General features: G+C 36.5%; 1 protein-coding gene across 2 annotated transcripts in view; it reads right to left on the minus strand.

Annotated features, from left to right (window-relative positions):
* The window catches only part of RAB11FIP2 (RAB11 family interacting protein 2), a 41,045-nt gene that overhangs the window by 18,968 nt on the left and 1,637 nt on the right, over positions 1-20,440 (minus strand). For both annotated transcript variants that reach the window (XM_082673613.1, XM_082673612.1), the window contains exons 2-3: positions 15,535-15,977; positions 14,361-14,829 (exon numbers count right to left, since the gene is read on the minus strand). In XM_082673613.1, the coding sequence (XP_082529739.1) occupies positions 14,361-14,829; positions 15,535-15,904 (839 nt within the window). In that variant the 5' untranslated portion in view covers positions 15,905-15,977. The remainder of the gene's footprint in view (positions 1-14,360; positions 14,830-15,534; positions 15,978-20,440) is intronic.

The raw sequence follows: 20,440 nt of genomic DNA on the forward strand, positions 1-20,440 counted from the left end.
TAATATAATCCATTCAACTAGCCAGTTTATCCAGTTTACCAACCAAGTCTACCAGTTTAGGTATTTGACCACAATACAGATTCAACTGACAATTTTCTGGTAAATCCTGAAAACATTTATTCCATAGAGGTTCAATGTTAAAGGAGTTTAAAGAAATGTTCTTAATGATTCCTTTTATAAAAGCCCTAAAAAATGAAGTGTCCAAAGAGGCTTTCCACTGGTAAACTCAACCTTTAGCACATTTCAATTATGTCTATTACGCATGCAAATAGGGCTTAAGAGCCACAGTGCAACTCAATGCTGCTTTTTTCCTGTTTTTTTTTTGTGGGGGGGTGGGGGTGGGGAGTGAGTACCAAATCAAATTAATGCTGTTAGAGATTAAAATACTCCATTATCTCTCTTGGGACTGGGCATGCACACTAATACCGCGATGGCAAAACAGAACCTAATTTATAAACGTCTATGGGGATTAACAGTAATTTACTTATTATTATTCTCACAGGATATCTTTTATGAGATCTCGTAGGCAAGACAATTAGGAAATTGTGGTCAGTGATACCAAAGATCATGGACAGCAAATTCAGACCTAACTGGTTTTCCATCATGAAATGGTAATGACGATACTGTTGAAGAAGTCCTAAAACTTGAAGGCTGAAAGATACCCATGAAATTAAGGCATGTTTCATCAAGAATATCACGTTCAATCAAGTTTAACTTACTATTTTCTCCTGGTAAAGAAAAGAAATGATTATTTAAAATACAGTCAATCAAACAATTCACAAATTTCCAAACATAATCTGTATGAATTCCAAAAATTCTCCATTTCTTTACAACTAAGCTTCTCAAACTTTGTTCTCTTTAGTACCCCTGATCCATGAGAATAAATCTGACAACAAGCATAAAATTGCCTCGACATCTCAAATTTAACTTAAAAATTCAGGTAGATTTTTAAGTTTTACTCCCTATCATAATTGTGCTTCTCTTAATAGAAAAAGAATCTTTTCTCCTTAAATCTTTAGGAACCTTGTCACTCTGGGAAATTGTGTTGTGATTATCCTGTTGCTCTGAGTAGATCCTGGTCCACTGTCTGCCATATATCCACTAGAGTCTACCTGAGGGTACAGGGGAGTGGAAAGCAAGTTCTGTTTACTTTGGAAGCCAAACAGTGAAACTGGACAGAAGCGATGAGAACAAGGCACGAGGGCCCTTGACAGGGCCTGACAGAGCACAGGTTCTGTCTGCGATCAAGGCCAACCCAGCATCCCTGATCAGCCTTTTCCTATGAGGAGAGGTTGAGGACAACCTGGGCAGAGGTAACTCTTCCAGGAAGGTGGAGAGCGAAGCAAGTTGGCTCACAACACCCTTGGCCAAAAGTACCACAAGCTGGCTCTGTACCCAGGACGAAGCCAAGTTCTGGAAAAGAAGCCTTGGTGCCCTCTGGTCACCAGGAAGGCCTCCAATGTTCAAGAACACCCTGCAATGAGGCCCCTGGCCAGAAAGCAACTGCTTCCTTAACCTGTCATCTCTGCAGACCCTTCAAGGAGAGGCACTCAAGGCAGCCAGACTTCCTGGGGACCCTCCATTTGGTGACACAAACCCCAAACTCCTGTGTATCCTCCTTGGAAGCAGAGCTGCTGGGGTGACTGGGGGATTTCTGGCCATGCTACACCCTAGGCTGAAAAGCCCAGCCTTAAAACATTCTTGGCAAGTAAGAGCTGGTTTCACAGTGCTACGAAATTAATAAAATTTTGCTAGAAAAGAATTTACTGTTTTGTGTTAAGATACACTCTCCAGCCCCCTCCCCAAAAAAGATAAGTATAATGATTTTACTGGAAATTATACATTATACTATCTCTCAGAACGCTGAGCTCGGAGACTACTCGAGTAGAATCTTATACTTTTGCTTAAAAAACAAAGACAGGGGCTTCCCTGGTGGCGCAGTGGTTGAGAGTCCGCCTGCCGATGCAGGGGACACGGGTTCATGCCCCGGTCCGGGAAGATCCCACATGCCGCGGAGCGGCTGGGCCCGTGAGCCATGGCCGGGCCCGTGAGCCATGGCCGCTGAGCCTGCGCGTCTGGAGCCTGTGCTCCGCAACGGGAGAGGCCACAGCAGTGACAGGCCCGCATACCGCAAAAACAAAAACAAAAACAAAAAAAAACAAAGACAAAAGAGTGTACTTTCACTGACAAAGAAATGAAAGAGCCAACTTCTAAACCTTGGTTAGAAGGGATATACTACTACCTGTGTGAATTTCCTAAGGCAGGGACCCTCTTCCCAAAGGGGTCTCTGAGGAGTTTTTGGTAAGCGGCATTTATCTTTCTTACTATGATAGTTTTGAACAATTTAATTTGAACTCAGTCATGTGAGTTTATGAAAACCTCATCATCCTTTAAGGTAAAGCCACAGCTTAGATATTTACCCTGCACTGTCCTTATTAGTGCTATGCGATAATTTCTGGACACAGGATTTTATAGCAATACTGATTAGAATACCTTTGCCTTGAAAGTCATAAAATAAATTTTCTACTAAATACAGGGAATACTTTTACTTAATTTCAATGTGGTTTAGTTTATTTCATCAAAGATTATTACTGAACATACATCTTGAAAAAAACTTTTATCCAGTTTATTGTTTTCTACCAAATGTATGTCCTTTATCAGTCAGTGAAAAACATGAGCTCCTAACTTCTTTTATTTACGGTTTTTAAAGTTGAGAATCTATTGTTACTTGTAAATAATTTCATTTAACTTATTTAAACCAATTGTTACAGATTCTGTAGATGCTTTGTAATAAGATCATAGCAAGAGCTACCATTTCCAGGTTTACCATGTGGCAAACCTACCTTCAGCACTTTATGTGCCTTACATCATTTAATCTCTTCCACAACACACCAAGGTTGTTATTCCATTTTACAATTAGGCTTAGAAAGGCTAAGTAAGGTCATATAGCTATTCCAAAGACTCAAATCCAGACCTGAGTCCTAAACCTGAATTCTTAAACCTATCCTATACTCGCTTTAGGATATTCTACTAGTACTGTATTTAGATATTCTATTACTATATTTATACTTTCATGTAACACTGAAAAATCCTCAGGTAGAAGTAGTTAAATATACCTTCTGAATCAAATATTAAATTATGTTTGGTATGATTTCCATTTTAAATTTATTTGGGGCATTTAATTTCTTTTAAAGTGAAAAAATCTACATGAAACAATATTGTACACCTCAAGTAAACAAAATATGTGATTAACCTGAATACCCCCATTCCCACACCAGGCTCCGTAACAAAGAGGTTGTTATACTTAATGCAGAGCTGCTGCAGGGCACTCACTAATTGGCTCCTGGTAGCCTAAAGTAACAAACATACTTCCTCAGGAACCTACCAGGCAGGGAACAACAGACAAAGACTATAGTTCCAACTAGAAAAGCAATGGTAAAATTACTAAGTAGTTAGCAGACAACTAATGATATAATAGTACACAGTCACAATTTATAAAACATTCCTTCCAAACACATCTCATAATTTTTAAAATAAGCTTTCTTGCTATTTACTAAAACAATTGTCTATCTACTCATTCCCCAACGTAAAAAATCATGTTCAACGGTCAGGAACAAAAGTTCAAAGGCCTCTTCCTTGAAGAAGCATTTCCTAATTTCTAGCAAGCTGTTCCTCTCCCTTCCCGCAGCAAATGCTGTGTTCAACACAGTTCACTCTGCCTGGATTACAGGTCACTGCTTACACATCCCTCTCCCTAGTTTATGAGGCTACTAGTAACCTATGAATCTTATCTTCAACCCATCCAACCCCTAGCCCTAGTAGACTTTTACAGACATGTTTGTGAAAATAATTTTAAAAATTGGCAATTTGAATTAAGTTTTATCCTGGACAAGGTGATCCATGTAATTGCTATTTAAGTGGTATTAGCACTTTTGTCAAAAAGATATGTAAGCTTAAAATAAATATATAAAATACATAAAACATTTTTACTTGATGTATAATATATTCAAAATAGTTACATAATACTGTAGTTTAATATTTATATTAATTCTTACACATTTACATTATAATTATTATCTGTCATATAATAATACTGAATTATATTTAACACATTAAATAATCAGGTAACACTACCACCATATATTAAATATATAGAAACAGCACCCGTATTTTAAAAATTAAAGCTTTACTGCTATGAAAAAAGGTAACCACAGGTGATATGGTCACAGTAGTCCAAAAGGAAATGTTCTAAATATAGAAGCAGGAGGCCTGGAAAAGTGGTATACAGAAGTAAGGGAAAAGTATAAAAGAAAGAAGTTATTCTCTTAGTGAGAAGCTAACAAAAGGGGGCAAGGTTTGGTAAAACCAAAAGCCACTGGAGAGAAATACATGGAGTAATTACAGTGTTAAGGTGAACACATTTTAAATGCATTAAGTCCACAAGCAGTTACAGAACACATTCTTGTGTTCAAAGAAGCCAAAATATTTTCCAGCTTTCAAAAACAAATTCTCAAGAACTGTTATTATGTTGATACTAACTTGCTTGTCTCGAATAACTCAAAACACATAATTCCTATTCTCTAAAAACAAAATTCTAAAATAAACAAGACAGCACCTCATTAAAAACACAAAAAACCGTAGCCCTCTCCATCAAGACTGAAATGCCAAGTTTGATTCAAGACTACAGACCTGACATTGCTGTAATACAGTTTTTACAGTACTGTGATTCATCAAATTGAAGACACCGATTGAAGACACATCATTGGAATAATCCTCCTTGTTTTTTCTCCTTTACTAGTCCCCCACCATCCCTCCCCTCCACACACACACACACACAAGCAGAATGGTTAAATCCCATCTATATTAGCCCAGAAATGTATCTCAGAGAGGTTCCCTTCTTCTCCATCCTTACTGTCAAGTGACCTCCATCAACTCTCACCTCAACAATCACGGTAACTTCCCAACTTGTTCTCTTGCCCCAAAGCCTCCTCCCTGTTCCCACTCCTGGCCCCAGCAGACCCCCCCACCATGCTACAGAGTTATCTAAGATATTACTCTGATCATATCACAACCCAACTGAAAAGTCTTTCAAAGTACCCCAACGCCTATACAATGTCCAGTCCTGAGCATGGAATTCAGACCTAATATTTACATGACTGCTTTTATGAGCTCTAAGAGCAGGATTTATATCTTAATAACCTCTGCTGTCCTTGTCTATAGCAAGTATTGCTCTATCTTATTAAAGTACTGCTGTTCATCCAAAAATAATAAAAATGAAAATATCATTTGATTATCAGATCTGAAATTCGGAAAAAGTCATACTGATGGCCTGGAGCAGCCACACGTCGGAAGCAATGGAATGAATCAGACCTGCAGGGCTTGCTTTCTTCATATTCTTAATCTTCAGAGTATAACATGTTTATAATAAAGGTTTGCTGACTGGGAGTTTTCTGAACCAGAACTCGATTCATACTCCAACAATTTCAAATTTACACTGGAAATGATTAGACCAAGTATCTGAAATTGGGACTCTCGAGTCTCAGACTTAAAGGTACCATAAGATCATGACTTGAGGGACCTTTGCATATTATGTAAAAAACAAACTGAGGAAGGACAGTCTTCTCTCTGCCCTAGATCCTGACAGTCTTAAACTGGACAAGGAAAGTAGACTGCCAATTTGGAATAGACAATTTTAGCCAAGAGGCCACAGGTAAAAAGTAAACGGAATAAAAGTCTAAACTTAGAATCACGTAATTTATGTCTCTCCAATGTATTGCTCTTAAAATATACATGTTCATTAATGGCAATTAACGAAGATTATTAATCTACATGTAACAAGCTTCTCTGCTTGTTGATTTTGCAAATAATCCTCTCAAATTCTATCTTAAAGCAAAATATTTATATATGATTTACAAAAATTAGTACACTAAGGTCATTGGAATATAATCTTAATACTCTCCTATCAGAAACTTCAAGAAGACTTACATACTACATCTTGTATTTGATATCATAACAACCTGTTCTCTTTAACTATTGGACTCGCTATGTGTTATCCTGTGTCCAGTGCCTAAGAGCTCGTTAATTACCTAAACTATACCTCCATAGGTCTTGTTAATTACCCGTCTCCTGTCTCAGAGGACCTTGTTAATAACTTGTACAGTCTCTCTAAAGAGGTCCTAACAACACATTAAAATTAAAGATGCTTTTCTTTTAGCACCTGTCAAGTGCTGTAAATTGAGAAATTTTCACATCAGTTTATTAGCCTACAGTAGTTTTTGTGGATTTTTTTGGCTTGTTTTCTTCTCTCACAGATTCTCTGTGTATCTCAATCTCTCAGCTCAAAATAATAATAATGATAATAACTTAGCAAAGTCTTTTTGTTAGAGCTTTTATTGTTTTCAATTTTGAAGTCTATAAATATCAATTTGCATTAGCAAGTTAGCAAAAGGATGGCATGGTTGGTGCCTGCAAATTAACCCATGGGGAGATGTACCAATTAATGAAAGCTATTATAATGAGTATTAGGATGACAAAGGGTAAAAAAGTTTCAAGTAGTACCTGGGGAGTTAAGCATAAAAGTTCTAGTTAGTGTTAAGGGAACTAATCACATCGCATATTTCATGCTCCTAGTCATTGTTTCATTAGACACATTTTGTAAATCCCTGGGCACTAATGGATTAATGGCTCCAAAATTCATGTCAAGTTTTTATTTTCTGTCTCATAAATGAAGCAACAAATTTTCAGCTGTGTAAAAGATTTATAGGCTGCTATGAATAACAGGGAGATTATCTTAAATATTAGACAAATAAGGATAAAAAATAAATATTGCTATTAAAGTAAACCTTATGCAGGATAAGGTTTACTAAGCCAAAGACTGAGCTTTAAACTTATACAGGGAAAAAAAAAATGTCCATAAGGAGCATTATAAAAACGAAGGTTTTAAAACTATGAATATAGGTCTTTTCTTTAGGATCATCTGTTTACTATAACTTTTTAAAATAAAAATGTAAGTCTACAGTGAAGTCTTTTTTATGGACATATTATACAACTTCATAATAATGGTTACATGCTTAAAAGCCTATGGTGATTTTTGATTTGAGAAAATTAGAGACACATTTAAATATACATTCTAGATAACTAAAGTTTTTGCAGCTTTTAAGAAAGGTATGGTACAATCATCACCGGAATTGATTAAAGAAAGCAGGGACGGAGGAAGGGAAAAGAGAAGTAGGTTAACCTGATCCGGAAAGGAAAAGGCATATTATCATGCAAAATTATAAAATATTAGTGATAAATATGAGATCGCCATCTCAGACACTATTTATGTACTGCCCTAAAAAATACCTCTTTGGCCTAAGTTCAGAGCAAAGAAGTAGACAGGTTCTTCCACAGCAAATACTGCAAAAGGAAATATATGCATACATGCTCTAATAAAATCAATGATACTAGGCATGTTATTATACAACATACCATTAAGTTCTGTAGCGCAACTAAGAGTTTGCTACATGGTATATTCACAACTACAACAAGGCAGAAAATAATGAAGGGAAAGTGTGTTCTTTGTGCAGGTCATAAATAGAAGGATGTTCCCAAAACAAAATTCTCTGGTAAAAATATCTCCCGTAAGGTCTTGCTCTCTGATGAGCTACCTCTAACATCAAACAACATTAGCTCATCCTACAGAGTATGCTTATATTACTGACTATATTTTTTTAAATTTCAGAATAAGACATACACCACAAATTTTCTCCTTATATTAATGAACTCTCTTAATTAACCAGGAGGTATCTTCAGTCCTAAACTGGAACCTCAGAAGAATATACCTCACAAATGTAGTCTCTTCAATTTATTATAGGTAGCATACAAACACAAGCATATTTTTTAAATGTTGTTCATCACTACTGATGCCTTGGTGTTACCTGAATCCTGAAAAACAACCCATCCACAGATGCCATAAATATTTAACAGTCAGACATTTCTGCCTGGTCTTCAACGCCTAAGTAAATTTAGATGTTTCTTAGCCATTCAACCAAATTCATACTCTTCTCCACACCCCCGTTTTAGTCAAGCCGATCTCCTCACTGATCCCTTTACTTAGTTAGGGCCCTGTAGACAAAGCTAATATGACTAAACTGTCCATTCAACTATGACTTTACCAGCACGACTCCTGATTCCTATTCATAAATAAGTACTTACTGAACTTTTATGAAATAGATGATATAATTTAGATCAACAATTTTTAAGCCTGAGAATCAGCAGGAAGTTTTTTTTCTTTAAATGCTGACTTTTATTTCAGGGCCCACTCACTGAAGATTCTAGCACTGATGACATGCAGTGATCTAGGTGCTGCAGGCACCCACAAAAGAAGATTCAGCACAACTGTTCAGCAGTTGATACAGGTTAGTGGGGACAACTAAAACTGAGACACAATGAACATCGTACAGCAATTATGTTCTATATCAGCAGAATTCCACAGAAGGGAACACTATGTTATCAATCAAAATAGGATTAAAGAGTTTTCAACATCAAGGATAGCTAGGCTTAGGACACTCAGAGATGAGTGAAGAGTGCATTCCACAGCTGAGCCAAGGAATAGAGTTGGCCAGGCTTATAGGGACCGCAGGCTAGAGAGGTGCAGTAAGGAAATGAACTCACCTGGCACAGAAAGGTGAGGAATTGTAAAAGAAAAGTTGGGTAGTTAAGAAAAGCCTAAAATACAATAATCCTTGAAAATTAGGAACAAGAGTTTGGATTTGGTGTTGCACACCAGTGGTTCTGAAAGGTTTTTGAATTAGGCTTTCTTAAAAAGAACAAGAGGCACTATGGCCCCTGTGCCGTAAATGATAAATAATAATGATGCTACGTGCTATAATAAATAAATGCAAAAATCACAGTAACAATATTCTGAAAATTTATCATTCAAGACAAGGTTCAACAGTTATTCTTGTTTATCAGGTGGCCTTCCAAATGCATTCAGGGACCCAGGTTGTCCCTATCTTATGGCTCTGCCCTTCTTAAAGACCCCCATCCAGCTAGTACAGGGTTCAGTAAACTATCTCTGTAAAAGGTCAAATAATAAATATTTTTGGCTTTGTAGGTCATACAGTCTCTGTCATAACTACTCAACTCTACCATTATAGCACAAAAGCAGTCATAAACAAATGGGCGAACTGCACTCCAAGAAAACCTTACTTGCGAAAACAAGCAGCAAGCCAGATTTGGCAACCTTCAGCCTAGGGTATGGAGGAAGACAGGCAATATGGGGGACTGTATAGGAGGTTTTCATGGGACTAGACCTGAAACTGGTATACAGTCATCCCTTGGTATCTGTGGGGTATTGGTTCTAGGATCCCAGGAGATTACTCAACTCTCTGGACGCTCAAGTCTCTTATAGAAAATGCCATAGTATTTGCATGTAACCTACACACATCCTTCCCATATACTTTAAGTCACCTCTAGATTACTAACAACACCCAATACAATGTAAGTGCTATGTGAATACTGTAAATACAATGTAAATGCTATGTAAGTAGCTGCCAGCATGCAGCAAATTCAAGTTTTACTTTTTGGAACTTTCTAGAATTTTTTCCCCCAAATATTTTCGACCCGAGATTGATTCCACGAATGTAGAACCTGGGGATATGGAGGGCCCACCGTACATCTCTTCCACTAAGTCTTCAATAAGCCAGAACTTGGTCACATGTCCCCACCTAAGTGAACGGTCTAGCTCCATCTCTGTAAAAAAAAAGGAAAATCTGGTTTGGTGAACATACCCACCTATTTCCACTTTCCAGAGGGAAAATAACCCAGTATTAAAGAAGAACTGGTTGTGAACAAATTATTGAAAATGGTATAACAAACATTCAGGAATATTTGTTTTTGGAAAGTTAATTACTGCTGATGCAAAAAATCATTATTTTACAAATTGTAGGGTTAACCACATAACAAATTAGTTGATACTGATTCTGCTAAACTACCTGTGGTTTGTAATTAAAAAGCAAGAGCAAGAGCAATTTTAAAATACAAACAACTCAATACCAATAGTAAATTAAGAAAACATTTTCCTGAAAATTATAATCCCAGCTACCCTTTCACATACACGTGTAGTTGGACTTTTACAGCATGCCAAGTGTTAGACAGTGTCCACACTTCTTAGAATTGGCATCCAGGACACACACAATACGGTACACTCACCACACCCAATTCAGTGTTCTCTGGGTCCACAGCTAAACCATGTTTCTTAACTGGCTGCACTCAGGTTGGGACATGACTGAGCGCTGCCCAATGGGACACACGTGGAAGTAATGGGTACCACTGCCAGGCCTGGCATATAAAGACGTCCCACATGTGATCCTCCACTCTCTCTCCCTGCTGCACGGCCTTGGAGGATGGGTGTTAAAGGGTGGCATCACAAGAAGGAAGGAGTCTGGTTCCTGAGCAACTGTGTTGAGCTGAGCAATAGCATGGAACAAAGCAGCCACTTCTTCCAGCCCCGTCTCAGAGAATTCAATTGTGACAACAAGGAAAAATAAACTTTTACTGGAGCAAACCAATGAGATCTGAGGTTGTTTATTGCAGCTGATAACCTAACCTAATTAATACAGAGTTCTTAACAAACTCCAGAAATATGTTAATTAGGATATGAATATTAAATTTTGGTAGTCCCTTAAAACTCACTTAGATTTCTAATCATGTTTAGTTGTATATAAAAATGCACACACCTGCCTTTATGGATCTGTTGTTGGTGTTAGCAGGTGTCTCAGTGTTATTAGCCCACACTGAGCTGGAAGCAGGAGACTAAGGGAATGAGAGAATGAAAGGAGCATTTTAGGAAATCCATCTGCTACACCGTGTTCATTTAATCAAAAAATGCTTTCCAATACCAGCTACTTCCCATCATGCTGGAGATGAAGGGTTGAAAGATGAATGAAATGCAGGCCCTGCCCTCATGTTGTTCATGGGGGTGAGAGGGAAAAAAAGTGGCTGGTCACATTAGTGAACAATGAGATGCCCACAGAAAGGAAGATTAGGTAAGAACATGCTGCAGCACAAGGAACAGATACCTCTTCCTACAAGAGTAAGAGAGGCTTCAAAGAAGTGGGGGTGGGTAAGAGGAAAGAGACTGAGAATTAGTAACTGCAGGGAAAGGTGTTTCAAAGAGCCCTGCTCTTTGTAGAAGTAACCCAACAAAAAGCCTAACTCATTTCCTCTCTCAGTTTTATGTAAGACTATGGGATCTATTCCAAGAACAGAACCAAAATGCAGTAATTTTTGTGATTACGAGGTGATTTCTTCAGGTGGACTTTACTTACAAAGAAATGAAAACTAACTTTCAAGAAAGCGTTCCTTAGTATTTAAAATTTTTTTGGCATAAAGAAAATTCTACAGTTGTAATCATACACATTATTCACCCAGAGGGTAATAATATGGTTCCTGTGTACCTGCAATCATAGCGGAGACAGCTCACTAAAGAACAAAATCCAGTTCCACAGCTACATATTTTACCCTTCACTTTGTTCAGCATTCTCAAATATATCAGTCGGGCTTCCCTGGTGGCACAGTGGTTGAGAGTCCACCTGCCAATGCAGGAGACATGGGTTCGTGCCCCGGTCCAGGCAGATCCCACATGCCATGGAGCCTATGGTGCTGAGCCTGTGCATCCGGAGCTTGTGCTCCGCAACGGGAGAGGACACATCAGTGAGAGGCCCGCGTACCGCAAAAAAAAAAAAAAAGAAAAAGAAAAAAAAAGAAAACATCAGTCACAAGTGTCCAAGAGAGGACTTCCCTGGTGGCGCAAGTGGTTAAGAATCCGCCTGCCAATGCAGGGGACACGAGTTCAAGCCCTGGTCTGGGAAGATCCCACATTCTGTGGAGCAACTAAGCCCGTGCACCACAACTACGGAGCCTGCACTCTAGAGCCCGTGAGCCACAACTACTAAGCCCACGTGCCACAACTACTGAAGCCCACGTGCCTCCACGACAAGAGAAGCTACTGCAATGAGAAGCCCGCGCACCACAACAAAGAATAGCCCCCCTCGCCGCAACTAGAGAAAGCCCATGTGCAGCAACGAAGACCCAACACAGCCAAAAAAATAAATTAATGAAAATAAATTTTTAAAAAAAAGAGTCCAGGAGACTCTGTAAATGGATCTATTTAGCACTACAGAAAAAAATAATTCACAGCATGTGTCCTAGTGATGTGAGTCTATAGCTTCAAAGTGCATTTGGTTTAGATGTTAAGGTGAGAAATCTAAAATGTCCCATATAACTGAGGAATGATACTGGGAGGATAAATATGAATAGACCAAACTACCTCAGACTATATCCTTCCTAATTCCACTCGAGACAAAGTTGCTTTCCAAGAATTTGAACTGTACTCTCTTCCTAGATCTATTTATATTCAATCCTTCTTTTTTTATACTATTAATTAGACCTACCCCTTTATTGCAAATGTTTCACATTTATCACAAAGATGGTTTGTGACACAAAAAGGAAGAGTAACTTCTCAGGAATCTACAAATGTTTCTGTTCTTATAGCTGGCATCTCATGAATAGGAAGAAGAGAAATTCTTAAAGTTAAAAAACCTATTGTTTTTCACACATTTGCAATCATTTTATATAAATATCACGAAACAGCTCTAATTTTGATACAGTATTAATATCGAAGTAACCCAAAACAAAGCCTGAATTTCACAAAATGCCACACTCACTTTTAAAACATTAATTTTTAAGTCCACGTAAATAAGCCCAAGTATAAGGCAATTAAAAATTTGAGGATACCTATTTTTCCATATGCTGGCATAATTTAAAAATTATTTTCCTATTGTTTCCCATTTTTCTTGCTTTTCTTTGACTCTAACATTATGTAAATTATCCAATCTCTAAGTTATCTCAGTTCTTTACAGTAATCCTCTTCAAAAAAAGTTCAGTTAAAGAGGGGAAAAAAGCAAATACATTTCTATTTACCTCTGTAGTTTAAGACTTAACCGCAATATGTGAAGTACACTATGTAAAATACCAAAATGAAATGCTTGAGAATAGCATGAAAAAACCATGGACTCTTCAATAAAATATTAATACCATATGATAAAAACGTATTTCTTTGGAGTACAGTCTATAAAGAAAACTGAACAATACTTTCTAAAGCCACAGCAAATACCCATTTATTGATAAAAGAAACACAAACTTTCCCTGGAAAACTCTAAATGCATGTTTTAGAAGATCAGAAGACAGGCAGGAGATCACAAGCCTAAAAGGGCAATTGTTAGTACTATTTTCTGTTTATAGTAGGACAACACAAAGCACTGTTCTTGAACAAAGTATGACATGGCAATGTAAACAGCAACCACCGTTTATGGGTTCCCTATTTGGGGCCTGGCTTTGTACCATGTACTTTATCATTTATCGTCTCCCAATCCTATCAAGTAGATATCATTTTCCTTATTTCAAAGATGGAGATGCTGAGGTTGAGAGAGGTCACAGAGCTACTGAGCCAGGTTTCCCACTGGGGTCTGAACACCATACGTCCTTGCCTTGGGAAAGAACGTCTATGTTACATGGCAAACAGTCTACCATGCTCTTCCATGATGACTGCTTAAGGTTCCAATAAATTCATCTTACTCTTTGCTTGAGGTTTCCTTAATCAGCTATTCCACCATTCACTTCTGCAAAATCTATCATTTTATTTAAACCATACAGTTCCAACCTGTACTAAGGAATTAGAAAAGTACTATTACATAACTGAGAACAGATTTTGAAAATCTAAACCTTATCATGATAGATTATTTCTATAACTATAAGTCATCATTACAGATACTCTTTGATGTATTTATAGTACCCACAAGGTTCACTGAATTCCAATAAACATTCACAAATAAAAACTACTCTAAATAGCCATTTAATAAGGATAGTTAACACCTATTATGAAAACTATTAATACTGAAGCCAGCATTTCTTAAAGAATAGTCCATAGGCTGCTATTGGTCCATAACTAATCTCCGGAAAATAACATCTAGAAACACAACTTATCACCTAAATTTCTGGCTTGAATTAACTCCCACTGGTGATTCACTCCCACTACGTCTCATCAAAAGCTATGCTGTTTTCTCTGTAAGTTTCGGTGAGCTTCTGGCTAACATAAGTAGAAATAAACTACAGTGGGGATTAAGAATCTTTTATCCTTCTAAGATAAAAAGTTCAATTCCAAAGATGTATGCAACACTGCCCGGCTCCAAAATTAATTATAAAAATAAGATAAGAATTATTTTTCAAGTAAAATAAAAGGAATTTAAAAAGGATATTTGATACTTTCAAGTACAATATTTTCCAAAATAGCACAATTTCCCCCCGTTTAAGCTTACCTTGAAGATGGCATTATATTTGAAGCCCTGAATTTTGTTGTAAACGGATTAGTTGACTCATAATCAAAATAGTCCTGACGATTTTCACTAAATGCATTAGGTGATTTCAAGTCACAAGGGCTATCAGATCCCCCATTGTTAAGTCTATCAGATCTTCTGCTGTCTTTTTTTCCAGTCACTCTTTCAAACAGGCTAACTTTCTCCCTTTTTTCTCTTTTATTTTCTTTTCTTACTTCAGTTGATTTTGAAAATAAATTCATGCTGCTGTCCCACGATTCGTTGCTTTCTTCAAATGGATTTTTCTTCCTTGGCAGTGTTGCAAATTTTTGGGGTAATGAAGCAGTCACATTTGTAAATGGGTCATTTTGTCTTCCGAAAGACGATTCACCTTCACCCACACTGCTGTCAGGTTGGTTCATTTTAGAAGTATCAAAGCTTAATGTTCTTCTGTGTGGAGATCTGAGACTTCCTGCAAACAATTTTGTAGTTAGTACATAATCAGTGACACATTACATCACACTATTTGACATGTTCTGTGTGCATACTGCTGTTTTTAGAATGAGAGCAATTAGCTATTTAAAGATATTAACCTTTTAAAATAATCAAGGAAAACAACCTTAAAATGCTAAGGTACAGCGGTATGTAGGCTAATAACAATTACTATCTTGCTAGACAATTAGTAATTTACTCAGCTCAGAAAGAAACAATCACATAAACAAATTATAATGTCAAAACTAAAGGTTCTGCTTGGCATCATAGTGCTATAAATTCTCAGACTTTTTTTCATCATTAGCATTAAATTTACTTTCTTACTTCTGAACATTAAAGGTTTCTTTTCTAGGAACTTTCCGATGAAACGGAATATTCATTTATGCTTCAGGCTTTTGAGACAGGAGAAATGGCAGTTAAGAAGCCAGGCCATGAAAAGAAACCAAGAATCATTTTTATTCTCTAATAATATAAATACAGTACTGAATGCAGACAAGCTCTGCCTTTAATATACTTACCAATTTTGAGTACAGCAGGTACTCAATAAATATTTGATGACTAAATTTAGAAAATACTAGCAAGAAACTCCAATTCTTATTCTCTAACTTTGAAGTCAAACTTTAAAAATTAAGAGGGTAGTTCAAACCACGGAGGATCAACAAGAAAGAATGCATGAGTCACTTACCACTTTCCGGAACTGCTCCAAAGGAACCTATCTGGTGTCCGAGAAGATGCGTTTGAGCAACAGTGCCAGCCTTCAGCTTCTCCGAGGATACGTGGGCCCCAGTTAAATCAGACATTGAATGCGCTGAAGAGAGTCGCTGAGGACCCAAAAGGAAAGGCTTTTTTGGTTTAGATTTCATCTGTATTTCACTACTTGAAAATTCAGTATTGGCATCAGGCATGTGAGAACTTGGAATGATTGCAGAAGATGTATCAGAAAATGTCCCATCATTTTTTCTACCTTTCATCTTATCTTTTAATTTTGCAAAAGGAGATCTTGTTTTGTCCTTCATTGATAAGTCAAACATACTTGCTGTCATATTGTTCCTCATAAATTGAATATTGACCTTTATCTCACCCCTGTTTTTGGCTCTTTTTCCTTGTTTGGATTCTAAACTAAACCACCTTAAAGAGAAGGAAAAACTGGGTTGTAACATGTAATGAAGAGAGGATTATTGAGCTCTGTTGTATACAAACAGCTTTTTAGGTAAAGTTACTCTATATCAAGGCAATCTAAGCACTAAACGAGAAATTGTCAGCCAGAGTGCTTCTGGTTTTATTCAATGCTTCATTTAAAAAACAGATAAGTCTCTGTCATGTGGCATATACAGAAGGAATCAGTCTTTTTTGAAAAGCTATTTAGACAACTTCTTCTTTCATGATTTGAAAATCACTCATCATCAAAAATTCTTACCAACCATACATAGCCTATTATGTTTCCATCTGGGGTAAGTGTTGCTAATGGCTGAAGAACATTTTTTAGCATTAAAAGACACTAAGATAGAGACCCTGAAATAATTCATCAATACAAACTATTTTTGAGCACCATAAAATGATAATGACTAATTTTTTAATAAAATAATAAATATTTAGCCTCTATCTCAAAATAGTTCCTCTGCAAAAGCTATTAAAAGAATTTTGTTAATATGGGAGACTACTCCATATAGTTTGCTAATCATGAAAATCGCATATGATATAATTTGCATTCATATAAAATGGGTCAAAGCCTCTTCCTGAATAAAATATGCAAATTAATAAAATGCAAGAAGTGACAAATAGTCATAAATCTTGTAAAGCGTTTTTGATGAAAAAAGAAAGCTTACGTGCTTCCTCTTAGAATCTATTTGTTTCATTAACTATTGGTACTGTGACAATACCAAATAAAACTTATTTTAACTGGAGCCATATCCTATGCTTTTAGTCACTTCAGTGAATTACACTGCCCATTTTTAAATGATGTGTAAGAAGCAAAGTTTATTTTGGTTTTGTTTACAGTATTTTTATCCATGAGAACCTCTCCAGCTGTTGGTGTCACAAATGGTCAGTCTACAGGGCAAACAGCCAAAAAAACTACAAACGCCAGCCTAGAAGAGAGTTTCCACAATGTTTTCACATTACTTAACAATGAAGTATATTATCCGTCCTGTATATATCTGATATATCCCGTATATATCCGTATATTATCGGAGACAGGTCATCATTTAAATACAGCTCTGCAAGTGTTAAATTTTCTTAGCTACAAAAGGAACTCTGACCTAATTTTACAGGATATACCAGAAGAAGCTACATTTACTATCAATTGGAAGACTGGTTCAAAGGCCTTTCCAGGCAAAAGAAAACTGGCACATAATACATATACCAGCTACATCTTAGCAAGTAACATGCAAGAGAAATATTTTCTATTTAATTTGAAGCAATTCAATCAATTAAGATCTAGTTGCATCAAAACAAGCAACTTTTTAAAGAGAATATCTTATAATAGAAAGCATTAACATGAGACCCTAAATAGAGAAAATCCCTTATCTGAGGCAAATGGTGAAATCTGAAAACTCAGAGACTAGAAATAAAAAATTACAGCAATAAATTCTGTGGAATAGAGAACCTTCAACAAAACAAAGTTGAGCACTCGAAAAGCCTGGAAATGAAGCAAGGTTATATATCCAATTATTAACTCACAGTTTGGGGAAACAGAGCATTTTCCATGGGGGAGAAATCCTTCCGATGGATGGCCCATGAGAAATGCTCTATTAACAACTCAGGTTATATAGAAAATAGGTGAATCCACTTTGCAAGAAATGCACCCCCCAACCCCACAAATCCCCAAACAAAATGAACCAAACAAAAACTCCAAGCATATAGGGTTTGCATGTGTATAACAAATCAAAGCAAATCTGAGGAAAAAATGAAGCAATAACCCAATAAATGTAAGGGAGTAAGGGTAATCGAAATTCATAAATTTTAGAAATGAGACCAAATAAATCATCTAGTCTAACATCCTTATTTCACATATGAGGAAACTGAGGCACAGAGAATAAGTAACTTCTCAATGTCAGATCGGAGTCAACAAGTAAAATAGCCAAAATTGATGAATAACAGCTGCATGAAAATAGTAGTTGTTTTGTATCTAATGAATCACATATGTCAATAAGGTTAAACGCATACCAGGTTGTACCTTACAGGACACTGTATTTAATCAGGAGACATGAGAGCCAACAAAGAAGGCAATGTAGGTTTTGTCCTGCGAGACTGTAAGCTCCTTGAAGGCAGTGTGCCTCGCACTAAATAAATGTTTACTGAATTTTCATTTCTAGAACTATATTCTTAAAACAGCCATGCTACAACCCTGTGTGTGTGTGTGTGTGTGTATGTGTGTATGTGTTGCACTGTTTTGTTCTTTGGTAAGGAAAGATAAAGACTTAGGTAAGCTTTAATGGATAAAGCAAGTCAGTGTTTGAATATAAACTGTAAAAACAGTATTTTCCTTCCTCCTTGTCAAAAAAAACCCTCCAAAAACCCAACTGCGAAGAACTTTAATATACCAACTGAAAATACAGGCATGACAAATAACTCTAGCTGCTTTGTTTTGAAAGTGATATAATAGGGAAGTCTTAATGAGACCTTCAAGAATCATTCCAGAGATAGCACTTGTTTTCCCAGGCTTCAAAAAGATAAAATGAAGACATAGCATTTGAGGCTTAGTGGATTAATGCTGATTTTTTTTTTCACCTCTGGAGTGCTGGATTTAAACTGTATATGGCCTCTGTTCAATTTTTAGTGGGCACAGGTCCATGTTCAAAAACCACCACACATGTGGGAACTATTCCCAAGCAATTGGTACTGTGTGGTCAGAAATGGGACAAGATTGGCAGTAAGGGTGCCAGAGGCCAGGACGCAGGTGCACTGCAGAGCTGCACACAAAAGTCCTAAAATCTGCATGTGCTTGAGTCATACCTAACTCTGGGGACTCTGATAGTTACTACTTTTCATGAGCATTTAAAAAAAAAAAAAATCAACATCACCCACTTCTGCTGTTAAAAAAAAAAAATCAATCGGTATTACATAACAGCATGAACTATTTTACCATTCTATTATTAAATACTGTATTGTTTCCTTAAATCTCGTGCCAGAACCAACCCAGACACCCATTAAAGTGGGAGATACAGAAGTTCTCTTTCCATGCCCCACTCAAAGTGTTCTGGCTCAGGCCCCTCTTCCCCTCTCCTTGAAAGAAAAAAAAAGGCTTTTAATTTCAAGGTATAAAAATAAGTAAAATGATAGTTTTAGCCACCACACTTCTTGGCTTGTCATAACACAACTGGAAGACAAGCTGTAAATACTTGTCTTCAGTGTCAAGAGTAGAAACTGTCACACCCAGCAGTTCCATGGGACTTCTAAATCAGCTGGTAGCCTTCATCACTCATACCGGTTTTCTAAAAAGCACTTGGGAATATGCTGACAAGGCTCAACAATGTGCAGAATATTAAATATCTTTCTTGCAACACACCGGTGACTCAAGTCTGTCTCTTACTGGGCCATATGTACAGCTTGCTGGAAAAGGAAGCTATTAACTATATTAAAAAACTAGAAATATTACCAATAAAGAGATCTCATCAAATACGTGGTCCCCATTTACCCACAAAGAAAGAAAATGTTAGGGATTTAATAACATATGAAAATCACTTTGAATGCAATAACATCACAAGCGCTCTTGATAACATTTAAAAGCATTTTCCTTCCCAAAAGTTCTAATCCATTTCATATAGTAGCCAATAGAGAATTTCTGTAAGGAGACTACGATATTGGAGTATCGCTTACAGCCAACTTTATTGTAATTGTGATGCTGCCAAAGATAAGGAGTAAAACAAGAAGAAACTTTAAAAGCTTATTTCATCCTCAGAATCTCTGGGTTCACACAGTTGGGCCTACTTTCACTCGGAAAACTTATATTTCAGAGAAGGCCTGTAGTATATCATCCATTAACACTAAAAGTACGGAAAATGCAGTATGAAATTTACAGATGCAATATACTTAAAAGTTTACATTCAAAACACTTCTAAATATTATTTAGTAAGGTCATCTAAAATTGGCAATTTGAAATAAATTATTTGGTGATTATCCGTTTTTCAGTTTCAATTTGATGAAGAACTCCTCAGAAGTAACTGAATGCTACTTTGTAGGTATCAAACAGTGTTATTAAAATCATTGATATATATTCAACTTTACACTTTTCTTTAAACCCTTTTCTCTCCTTTTAAAATATTTTCATCTCTTCAGTTAAATATTTACCATTTTCCTCCAGCATTCCTAGTATTACTTATCTCTCTACCCTTTTATCCCACATATATTAAACCAAAGACCTGATTAAAAAATTTTTTTTCAATAAAAACTCCAATCAAGAGAATCTTGCAGGAAGATATGTACAGAAAGAACATGAGATGGCTGTTTTAAAATATAAGAAAATAACATGAACTTCAAGAAAGTTATTATAAAAGTTCTTCTTAAAAGCATAAATAAATTTCAGTTATAACTGAAACAGCAAAGCTATTTTTGAAATCTGAAGTCCTCATAAATTCAACCTATATTTTTCT

Source organism: Grampus griseus (assembly GCF_964374135.1).
Source record: "Grampus griseus genome assembly, chromosome: 16".
Lineage (NCBI taxonomy): Eukaryota > Metazoa > Chordata > Mammalia > Artiodactyla > Delphinidae > Grampus > Grampus griseus.